Source organism: Mastacembelus armatus, chromosome 4 (genome assembly GCF_900324485.2).
Source record: "Mastacembelus armatus chromosome 4, fMasArm1.2, whole genome shotgun sequence".
In the NCBI taxonomy this organism is placed as follows: Eukaryota; Metazoa; Chordata; class Actinopteri; order Synbranchiformes; family Mastacembelidae; genus Mastacembelus; species Mastacembelus armatus.
Window position 1 is genome coordinate 18,874,215 of NC_046636.1, and position 12,003 is coordinate 18,886,217.

Consider the following 12,003-nt stretch of genomic DNA (forward strand, 5'->3'; position numbering starts at 1 on the left):
TTTTGGAAATAAAATATTCACATTCACTTTTTACTTTTTTTTTTTTTGCAGATCAAATCAACCGTTTCCATGTAGATTATAATCTTTATCAGCTGTTTGATGGTGCCCACTAAGATAAATTTTAAAAATACTTGTAAAAAATAATAACAATAATCCGCCATGACTTGGCTCTGACTTCTGCCATTACTTAAGTTTCCGTGCTGCCTCAGCTCCCCCATCTCCAGTGAAGCATGGCTGTGCGTGCCAACATATGGTCACTGCCACACAAAGGAGGCGAGTGCTGCGCCACCGCCCGTCTTTCATTACCTTTCTATCTCGCTGGCTCTGACCTCCTCTCTCTCCCCAGCAGCCATGCTGGCCAGCTGGCTGTTGCTAGAGTGTCACTTTCCTGGCTCAGGAAGCCAATGAGTGTATGAGTTTTATGTTTGTTTGGGAGTTATTCCATGTGAGAGTGTGATGGTAACCTGCTGGGATCCAAAGAGCTCCAGGGAGCTTGTTCCGTGTGCCATAAAATACTCATAGCAGCCAGGGATGGTGCTTCATCGGGCCATTCAGGCAGCTCGTGCAGGGGATCTTGCAACCCTGAGGGAGTTGGCCTCTGGTGGACATCTCTCAGCAGTCATCACTGATGCTCAAGGTGCCAGCCCGGTGCACCACGCAGCCAGATGCGGACGCCTGCAGTGCCTGCAGTTCCTGGTGAGTGAGCTGGGTCTGCCAGCTTATCTTCGGGCCTCAAACAGGGCCACGCCAGCACATGATGCTGCAGCCACTGGTCACGTCCAGGAGCTACAGTGGCTGGTGGAACGAGGAGGCTGTAACATTGAGGTAGGTTTATCTGCTGACAAAACTCTACACAAAGAGAAAGTGAGAGAAACTGCATTAACATAAGGAATAAATTATCTAGTGAAAATGCCATGGCATAAAAAAAATCACTTACTTCATAGGTCTGAATATGACTAAGTTTCTCAGTTGGTAGCTTGGCTTCACAATTATTAAGCAAATGGCTCCAGTTCTCCAAATTGCATGTTTCAGCTCCTTCCATAGACTTTTCAGTTGGATTAACCCCATAACAGAACTCAGACTCCTCCATGTGTCACAATGAGGATGATGAAACCTTTATTTTCATTTCTGCGAACATAGAGCTGATGCACATTCTGTTTATCTGTTCAAAGGATAAACGTGTCACCAAAAGCATTGTGGCTTGTTAACACTTTTTTTATTTTTGTTTTTTTAGTCATTTTTTTGAGATTCCTCTCTCAAAAGTCTACTGCTCTGTCTTCTCTCATTTTGCTCGCTCTCATTAAGAAACCAGTACACTGTCTAACTGTGCAAGGACGTTTCTCCATTTAAATCATCTGAATGACTCATCTTTGTACAACAAGCTTGAAATTCTACTCTTCTCACAGGTTCTTTGCTTTGTTCTGAAACAGCATTATACACTATTGGGTGGGTGAGATCTTAAGTGAGTTTGCACAATCCTGCCATACATTAAAGGACAAATCTAATGTTTTTATATAATTGTTTCTATTGGCTGTTGATTGAGACCACCAAATGTTTTAACTGGTGGTCCACATAAGAATCTGATCTGTACTGTAGCTTTAGAAAAGAAATGCCCCAGTTTAACATTCTATCTTCTCCCTTATCTGTATCAGTACTGACTGCCCCCTTGTATCTTAATAATCAAGTGTTAGGAGCCTACACTGTATTGGACTTAATTTGTCTACAATAACCGTAGTGGACTTAATTTGTCTACAATAACACCATATAAATCCAATCTTTGTGAATGTGTACAGGATAAAGATGCTGCTGGTGGTACTGCCCTCCACCTGGCAGCCCGGTTCGGTTGTGTGGAGGTCGTGAGGTGGCTCCTTTCAGTTGGAGGCGTGGCAGAGGTGGAGACAAACTGCGGAGCTGTTCCTGCTCATTATGCTGCAGCCAACGGGGACCTTACCTGTTTGAAACTATTGATTCATCAGGCACCTGGGTAAATGTAGTAAACAGGGCGGTTGAGTGTTAGGTATTCTGCCAAGATTATATTCTGCAATCTCACCACTAGATGCCGCTAAATCTTTCTCATTTTACACGTCACACCTTTAAGTTTAAAATGAACAGTCTATTTCCTGAACCTGAGACACAGCACTTACTAAGGGCTAGTTAAAGATACAGTATGCTGCTCTTTCTTTCACCTAGATGTTACAGGAGAGTATGTCTGTAATTTGCATGATGCCCGTCTGGGTCAGACCATCACAAGTGACCATCAGTAACCTGTGAATAATTCATGCCTAGAGAATGTCGATCACATGTCAGCCTTGTGGTTGTTATAGTACAGTATGTCAATGTAAGTGCAGCCCCACAGTGTCCAGTGGGCTTGTTCGTTGACAATAAATACAACCTTTTTGAATCTGAACCTTTTTGTGATTCTTTAACTGGGATACAATGCCACTTCTTTAAATTTTGTATTAGAATTCATTTTTTTGTTTTGTTTTCTTTTGGTTTCATTTACACTTTAGTTAATTTATTCAGGTTCTTTATTACAGTTAATGTAAAAGTAACAAAAAAGTGAAAATATTTACTTGCACGTTTTTAGCATGTGAATATTAAATTGGCGCATTGTTCTGGGCATAGTATCAGGCTCAGTTCTGATGGTACTTGGTGGTAACCTAACCTTGTCTATGTCTGTTTTTGTTGTTGGAGTTTAGGTGTGTGAACCATCAGACAGGAATCGGAGCTACTCAGTTGTACCTGGCCTGTCAGGAAGGACATCTGCATGTGGTTGAGTACCTTGTGAAGGACTGTGGGGCTGATGTTCACCTGAGGGCCCATGATGGCATGACCTGCCTGCATGCCGCCGCTCACATGGGCCACGAAGCTGTAGTGGTGTGGCTGGTCAGAGGAGAAACTCAATTTCATGTTGCATTACAATGAATTGTAATTGTATCTATTTTTTTTAATCTGTTGTTGTGTTTCTTTCTTTTTTTTTTTTGTGAACTCCAAACAGGTGACATATACTGATGTCAGCCTGTCCTGCCAGGACAGAGATGGTGCCACTGCTCTGCACTTTGCTGCCAGCAGGGGGCATTATTGCATCTTGGAGAAGCTTCTCCACATGGGATCAAAGGTTATCAAAGATTTCTGGGGAGGAACCCCACTTCATGATGCTGCTGAGAATGGAGAGCTGGAGGTTAGATGCAAGTTTTTATTTTAGGTTTTTATTTCTGTAATTGTAACTATTTTGTATAATCAAATTTTAAAAAAATATTATGCTTGAATGGTGCATATTGTTGTTTCTTCATCTTATATTGTCCCATTTCTTCCCATAGTGCTGTAAAATTCTGTTGGCTGATCAAGCAAACCCTTCAGATCAAGATATTGATGGGTTCACAGCATCAGACCTGGCAGAGTACAATGGACACTATGAATGCGCCAGATATCTCCGTGCCATGGAGACGAATGTAAGACCTTTTTCACCGAAAGCATTTTTTTATTTTGCACATTTCCCTGTTTTTATGTCCTCTCTGTGTACCGGTACTGCCCCGCTGTTTAGTTTGGCATTTTCTTAATTTGTGACATACACAGTATTCCATTCAGGTCAAGCCTGTCTTTCTCCAGAGCTACTCAGTCTGATGACTTTGTCCAGAGTTAACGAAGTCTAAGGCTTTAATAAGGCATTGTAAGAGATGATGCTTTGAAAGCGATTCTTCGTTCTCAGTTTGCCAGTGATCGATCTCTGAGATGAACACTTTTATGCAAAATGTATGACACCACTTAATGAGATTGATGAATATTTTAGTGTAAACAACCTTATTTGTGATGGTTTACCTGTTTAGGTCAGGGCTCGGATCTATAAAAGGTGGTCTGTTTAACTCAGATTAATCAAGTCAGTTTAAAGCGTGAAGCCTGCTCTGATCCTATATCTTGATTTATTTGTTTTCCTTTCAAATAGCTACATAAGAATTAGGTTTATAGGATTAAGGAAAGACTGAATACAGTTCAATGAAAGAGCCTATGGGGAGCATTCTGTCAGCAGAGTTGTTGAACCATAAAGCCTCACAGATGTCTAGCTGCAACCTGTTGTTGTTTCTCCCTATCACACTTCACTCTGCGTCTATGGCACAGGCTACACAATGATGTTAGTCAGCAGAGAAGAGCAGCACTCATACTCTTAAGAGGATGATGATAGTGAGTCAGCGAGGCTTGGCTGCTGATCTTCCCTTCAGAAATAATCCTCCCATCAACAATGGAGCACTAATTAGCGCGTAGGCTGCTGCGGCATGTGGTGCCGCCGCCACCAGGTAGGGGCCTATCAGTTACCCCTCTCCAGCGGCTCAGGTGGAAGGCCCAGGGGCTGAGGGGCTGAGCCCGATACGAGATCCATGAGCTTAAGTTTCAGTGTTTTCACCATACTGATGCCTGGGACCGGCAACTCTATCCCTCTGTGGATTTGGAGAGCAGGATGTCACTGGCTTCAACCACACGTTTGATTGTGTGTCATGTTTTTTCCAGGGACTTGGAAGTGCTATGATTGTCACCTCTGGATACTGTGTAATGTTGGTAGCAGACACAATGGTGTATTATGTTTCTTGGCAACGTTGAGTTGGACACTCAAACTGGGGCTTGATATGAACAAAGGGGTCATCTGATAGAACCTGGAATAGCAGTTAATTAATTGAAACTCTAATAATATTTGGAAAACAGGCTACTGTATGTAAATCCACTGCACCAGAAATGATCAGAATGAAGTAGACGTGCCTTAATTACATTTCTGGTTTGCAAAGTGCTGCACACATAATGGGTTTCATCGGTTCTAAAGTGTCAGCTAATCTCATTTCCAAGGAACAATCTAAATGGATTGGGACATGCTGCTTATTTGGCCTCTCTGCATATTTGGATTGCTCACAGTCAGGTCATACTCGTTCAGAGCTGTCAACCTCTCTTCCTCATCTCGCATCTCAAGAACAGCTGCAATCAAATAAACAATATGTGGTGTGAGGTTTACTTCACACACATTTGTGGCTTTTGCTCTCCATTCTCAGCGATCAAGCCAAAGATACTGTTGTTTGAGAATGGTATTTTTAGAATACTTGAACAGAGGAAACACATTGTCATTCCCCTTCATCACTGTGTCTTTTAGGACATAATCTAAATGACCACATTCTCTGCTTTGCACTGAGAAACAAAACACGTCTTCATAGCTTTTTTACAGAATTTTCTGAATTGCAAAGCCTGGCTGCATCACTGCTGCTAATATATGTATATATTCATTTGATTAGTCTAACACAGACTGCTAAAGCCTTATTAACTTGAAAATGCACAGGTCTGTATTGTTTAAAGACTTTAAAAACCGTGATGCTAATTCAGGCTTTCACATTAACAAAGTCATCCATTCAAGCCTATGGTGTCACATTCTTTTTCCACTAAAACATTTTACTAATCATCTCAGGTGGATTTTACCCCCCTACCCTTCCTTCCTGTCACACAAAAAAAGATTCAATTCTTTATTCAGCTGTCCCAAGTGGAAAAAAAAAAAAATCACCTGAATGTGCATGGATAAAATGTCCTCTTTCCAGCTGCTTTGACAAGTCTTCCGTTGATACCTCTCTTCGTGCAACGCCATGGACATTGCTTTGTCCATGCATTAGCGACATTACTGGCCATCCTATCCTTTCCCTTAATTATTAACAGCATTCTCCGATCAGAGTTTATTGTTTATTACCTGGCGGCCCTTGAAGCCACTGGAGTAGATGCTCATGATGGTGGCAAACAAGTGGCCGGTGATCTTAAGATAGCGTCACGTCTTCAACACGCAGTGGCTGTGACACTGGACATCCGGCTGCACGGGTCGGTGAGTCTGTAGTATCACTGTACTGTAAAGACATACTGGTGTGTACCGGGAGTATTATTCAGACACAAGGTTAGTGTGTTTTAGGTCGGTTTGTTTTTGTCCTTATTCTACTGCTGTTTTTTTCTTTTTATTCCTTTTTAAGCTTCATAACATTGTTTTTTTTTTTTTTCTTTGACAATTTGTTCATAAGTAAGTGACTGGGCAGGTTGAGTAATTATTTTTGGAAAATGAAGGGAAAGTTTTGTCATTTCTGTTAAAAGACGGCCCTAGATGGCAGATGTTTTGGCAGTGTAGTCCTAGTTTCTGATCAGTTATGGCCTTTTACGGTTAGGCATGACTAATGCTTCATGCTTATGGCCTTACTGTATTTTGTCATTGTTGATTTTTGTAAATTAGACTTTTTTTTTTCCTTTTTTGAATCATGTGCTCTTTCTAGATACATTTTTCTGATCTAGTGATTCTTACAGTGGACTAGTATGAAGTGTGAAGTGGCCAAGTAATGCCATTTGTCTTGTTTAGCTACAGTGGATGCAAAAAAGCTGTAAATGTTGGCAAAAACACTGTGGCTTTATTGTTATTAGCCCCGCAACCATTTACCTCCATGCAGGAAACCTGAGAGTATTTTAACATGTGAGTGGACATGTATTTACACTATAGTGTTCTGTGTGTATAATGTATACCCTCTGTGTACATTCCACGTTGCAATTTATCACCGAGAACGTGAATATTTCATGGGGAAGCAGGTTGTTTTAATGATTGATTCCAGAGCAGAGAATTACAAGACATGTTTCTTAAATACACATGGTGCGCTGAAATCCTTAAACCTTCCCATGGCTCGGTCCGCAGGCACCACAGATTACTGGTGCTGCATGTCTTACAATAAGACAGCTCTGACTGATCGGGGGCTTTGTGGTCTTCGACAGAGTGAGGGTGGATCCAGTCCAAAATAGGGTTCAGCTATCTATATCTGCGTGGCAATTGTGATGGGGTGCTGATGAAAACCAAATGCTCTCTGACCACTGGGTCTAATTAAACACACACACAAGGAGCAGTTCACTGTAGTTTTTAGGACACTGAACTTTTACGAGAAGGGTCACAAAGGAATCAGGCTCTCCTCCTCCCCTTTTCCCAGCTCCTATTGTTTATCTATTTGTGGATTGCACAACTTCGGGGAAGTTTATTCCTCTGCCGGAGTAGTGTCACAGCATATTTCGTGCTGTTCGACATCAAAGTACCGTGTGAGAGGAAATGGCAAGGACCACCTCATGGACACAAAGCACAACAGCATGCAGCAGCGCATTAGGGCTGCCTTTGATGTTTTAGTTACTAATAATGTCCTTGGAGAGCTGAATCTGATATGCATTCTGCATGGAGTGCATTAGGACAATGCAGTTTCATTAAAGGGGATATAAATGTTTCCATACATCCTACATCCTCCTTGTATGTGAACTGATGTGAAATGCTGCCAATAATTCAAGGTTGCTTACTATCCCATGCACTTGTTTTGCTCCTTTATGTATATACTGTATATAAAGGTACAAAGCTTTTAAATCTGTAATCAGTGTGATCACATGTAAATAGACGCACTAGGGATTGTAGTTTTCTGGAAAAAAAAAATGGGTAGATGCAGAGAGAGCGAAAGGCAACTGTGATGTATGTGTGTAGAAAAATGGTGGGAAGTGTGGGAATATATATGAAAGGACAAAGACAAATCTCATGTTCAGTGTAGAGTATATCAAGACATCACTGTAGTCAAGGTTGGGTTTGTTTAAAAAAGAAAAGCTGTCTGCGCACAGAAAATATTACGGTAGATGTGGTGTGGGTCGATTTATACGAGGAATTTCACTTTTATTTGTGGTGACGAAGAAAAAGAAGAAGAAAGAAGTTACAGTATGAAGATCACCTGCATGAATTTGCTGTTCTGGAAATGGAAACACTTGTGGTGTTTTCTCACTTATTTTTTAACAGTTTCGAAATACTGGAAATTGTCCCTGCTCTTGCAGTTTGTCAAGTCTGAAATCGAATTAAATTGGATTTGTTGTATTTGTAGACAGCCTGTCCAGATAGGCCCATCAAGGTGATCACTGCAGCGGAGCAACAAGCAACAGTAACACCAGCTGTGTTGTTGCAGCCCAGCAGGCACGACTACTACGGGTGCCTGGGTGACACATGCAGGGACAGACACAGCAGTAACACACATATGGACAATTTAAAGGTAAACCCTGAGATTCGTTTTTACCATTGTGTATTAGTAACTGTTCTTTTCACTATTTATAACCAAGCAGCTTATCTTTATTCTTCAAATTAGCAACCTGAGAGTGAGGAGTACCCACAAGCGAGATACCCTCAGCCCCCTTCTGCAACCACCTTACCTTCTGATTCATCCACACCTGCCCCGCCAGGAAAAACTGCTGTCAGTAGAATAGAGCAGGTTCAGATCACAACATCTGGTGAGAGGAAAGTTTCTGGTAATCTAATTTAATCACCGTATGTCACTGTGTATTAAAATGGTTATTGTAAGCCGATGCTCGATGGGAAAAAAATGTGCGTTTATTAAGCTGCAGTCAATTGAGTAAGACAGAGACTGCTTATGATTTGTATTTCAGTTATTAAAGGTTTCAGTCAGACCAAGCCAGCTGGGAGTGAGAAGACTGTCTCTGCTGATAAGATGATGTTGCCTGATGCAAACTCTCTAACTGAAAGAAAACTTCTTGGTGACATGAAGTCAATTACATCTTTGAAGCAGTCGGGGATATCGGGAGTCTTCACTGGACAAGCAGTAAGTGCAATTTTAACTTTTGCATTTTGCATCAGGGCTTCCTTTTAGAAGCTGGAATGCTTGTTGGTACAAAATAATTGTTGCTTAATCTGCAGAATAAAATGGTGGTCCTGCCCACTGAGGAGGCCAACCTGTCAGATATTGACTACCTGGTGCCCACCCATGATGACAAAGGCCGACCCATTGCTGAGTGGAAAAGGCAAGTCATGGTGAGACAGCTGCAGGCCAGACTGCTGGACGAAGAGGATCAGAGGAGGAAGGTAATGTCTTTTTACAGACAGTCACGTTATTATTGCACTAAACCTTCTACATTTATCTAAATCTGGCACATCTGACTACAGAGATTCATGAACATCTTGGGTCTGTAAATTACACAATGATCAAACTTTATGATGCAGAAATCATCCGAAAATAATTTTTTTATTTTCAACTCTGAGATCAACATGTTCCCAGTTAGGAGTTTAGAGAGAGAAAATGAGGCTTGGTTCTGCAAAATCATGGCCTATTTAACATTTGGCAGATTTGTTTTTAGGTCAAAAACAGTAACCAAAACAGCTGAGGAAATTGTGTTTGTAGTCATTAGTCCCTTGACAATAAAATAAATCTGCATCTATTACGTTAATAGTGTAATTACTTTTGTCATGTTTTTAGCAAAAATGCTACAAGAAAGCATAATTTACCATTCATCTTTTAATTACATATAACAAATCACAGAACACACAGCACATTGCTAGTCAAGTCATATTTTTGAGGTTTGGATCTGGTTGGATGAGGGTTTTGGTTTTATTGTATCATTACTCTTTTTCTTCTCACGCCTGAGCTAGTTGAAATTTAAAAAAAAAAAAAAGACTTTAAATATGACATGCTGCATTTGTATCTGCTTTCTCATACAGGAAAATGGGAACAAATATCCCAAAGTCAGCTGGAGGTACTCCCAAGCCCACAATGCCATCCTGGGGCCCTCTGGTGAGCTTCTGACTGAGGATGACCTCATCTATCTGGAGCAGCAGATTGCTAATGTCTCCATGCAGAAGAACTGTGAAGGCTACGAGCTGGAGCTAGCTCGTCTGGCTGAGGAGCTCAGGCACATCCTGCCAGCACCTGTAGTCAACATCACTGTCAACACACAGTTCAGAAACTTCACAAGTCAAGTTCCTCTACCTGTGTGGTGTGGCCGCATCTCAGGCATCGTAAAGAGTATGTCTCTGCTCATGACCAACCTGACAGACCAGCCCTACTGCAAGATGCCCAACACTGATCTCATCACTGTGTTCTCGCAGACATCAGACAGACACAACTCCATCACCAGGGGCCGCAGGGAAAGTATAGAGGACGAAATCCATCAGTTTGGAGTCTCTGTCAGAACTCTGAAGTCAAATTTTGAGACACAGAGCTCACCTCTGTCAGATGAGCCCGAGGAGGCTGTTGTGCTAAGTTCTTCCACAACGCTCGAGGCCACAGAATCAAACGAGCAACCCGAAGTCTTGAATCCAGTTCCAGAAACAGATCAGAAAGGTGACTGCGATGTTGGTCACGGTGAAAATGTTGCAGGTGTTCTGGAGACCACTAGCCTTAGAAAAGAGCGTATAGTTGTGCTGTTCTTAGGCCACTGGAAGAAATCTGCTTACACTGTGACACTGAAGAGCAAAGATGGAGTGGAGAGGAAGATGAGCAACGGAACCCCAGGAACGGGTGACAAAACTGGGCCAAGTTGCAGGGGCAGTGTAGAGAGCACCCAGTCAAAGATGATGAACAGTTCTCTGGGACATTTTTTCAAGCAGAGGAGTGCTGTCAACAAGATGCTGGGGAACTGGAGAAGCTTGATCTCCAGTGTCCCGTCGAGACAGATTCGAAGGTATTGCATGGCTTTTTATTTCCACACTAGGTTGTACTAAACTCTGCCTGCACTACTTCATGTGAAATGTTCACCAAAAGTTGATCACTTTTCTCATATTGCCCAAAGTTTTTATTATACTGTAGAATACACACACACACTCACATCTTCAGTAAAGGAGCAGTGGGCCTTTTTTGTGTGTGATGTTAATTTACCGTTTGGTACTTAATGCTTAAGCTATTTATCAGAGCTAATTTGACACATTCATTTACAGACTAAGCTAGTATGGCTAGTATGGACATTACCTTCAGCTTTTGGAATTTATGATGGAGGTTTTTAACAATTTTCTGAATACTTAAAAGATAAATCAATAATGTTGCACTGAATGTTTATACATCTTGAATAACCATGCTGTGTTATCCACAGGCTCCATAGGCAGAAAGCCCTCTACTCTCCAGAGCAGTTCCTACCACGACTGGATGGCATGCCTGTGGACTATGACAACCTGACCTTGGATCTCTTCATGCTGGGCTACTTTCACATCTTGGAGCTGGAGCTGGCCGTGGACGAACGCAAAATGAGGCACCTGTTGTGTTTTGAGGTGTTCGATCACGTGGGGAGCTTTCCCTGGGAGCTGGTCCGGGACTTTCATAAGGCCGTAATAGAGGACATCGAGGCTGGGAACCGCGAGTGGAAGGATGGATTTGAGGACATTAAAGTAAAGTTCTTTGGAACCACTACGAGTCAGTCTGACAGCACTGCTGAGGCACTGAAACGCAGCCTTCCAGAGATTAGACAGGTCCCTAAAGTGATTGTGCAGACACCCACGCCTGATGAGGGGACAGTCTACAGTGGAACTGACATTTCCAGCTTTAGCAATGAAGAGATTTGTAAATACATTGACCGCAGTTTTGCTTTTTGGAAAGAGAAAGAGGCAGAGATTTTTGATTTTGAGTAGTTTCTTGTGTCTTTTTTTTAAATATATTTTTGTATACTTTGTATTTGTATTGTTTTATCTGACATTAGGGCTGGGTATCAAAACCAAATCGTTTTTGAATTGTGAACTGCAGTATTGAAAGTTGGCACTAAATGTTAGAACATTAGACTTGTTTACACATATGCCGATCAGATATTTGCCTAACTTAAATTATAATTTTCTTAATTTTATACTGTATTTTATTGTGTTAAACATTAAACTTCAGTGCATTTGACATACTTGGACATTGTTGTTCAATTTTTAGAAAATTTGTTAAAAACTATTTTTAATGTGCAAGTAGCTATTTTGGTACTTCTATTGAAATTAGCAATTGCATCCAATTTTAAACCATACCCAGCCCTATTACAAAATAGAGTGATTGAGTAATTGTGTTTTGAGGTTAATAAACTTTTTCCCTTTGGTAAGAGATCATCATTTGGTAAATATTTTCAAGAAAGTCAGGCAGAAATTAAAATAATTTTAACAACACTACAAAGTAAAACATAGGTTACCTTGATTATTTGGTTTTTACCTTATTATACAGACATGTTTAATTTGTAGTGCTTCTTCTT

The 12,003-nt window shown here is 41.2% G+C and overlaps 1 protein-coding gene across 1 annotated transcript; it reads left to right on the forward strand.

The window, feature by feature from the left end:
* Positions 1-402: 402 nt before the first annotated feature.
* Positions 403-11,413, forward strand: espnla (espin like a). The gene is made up of 11 exons (XM_026305585.1): positions 403-825; positions 1,407-1,450; positions 2,700-2,886; positions 2,999-3,181; positions 3,321-3,452; positions 7,893-8,057; positions 8,151-8,292; positions 8,449-8,621; positions 8,717-8,881; positions 9,515-10,476; positions 10,882-11,413. The coding sequence occupies exons 1-11, from the start codon at positions 532-534 to the stop codon at positions 11,411-11,413; spliced, it is 2,979 nt and encodes a 992-aa protein (XP_026161370.1). The 5' UTR covers positions 403-531.
* The last annotated feature ends 590 nt before the right edge of the window (positions 11,414-12,003 follow it).

What these genes read in the sequence shown, in the direction of transcription:
- espnla (XM_026305585.1), top strand. Translation starts at nt 532, where the DNA reads ATGGTGCTTCATCGGGCCATTCAGGCAGCTCGTGCAGGGGATCTTGCA. An exon ending in AAGCTGTAGTGGTGTGGCTG is followed by an intron (nt 2,887 to 2,998) that starts GTCAGAGGAGAA and finishes AACTCCAAACAG; the next exon opens with GTGACATATACTGATGTCAG. An exon ending in CACATATGGACAATTTAAAG is followed by an intron (nt 8,058 to 8,150) that starts GTAAACCCTGAG and finishes TCTTCAAATTAG; the next exon opens with CAACCTGAGAGTGAGGAGTA.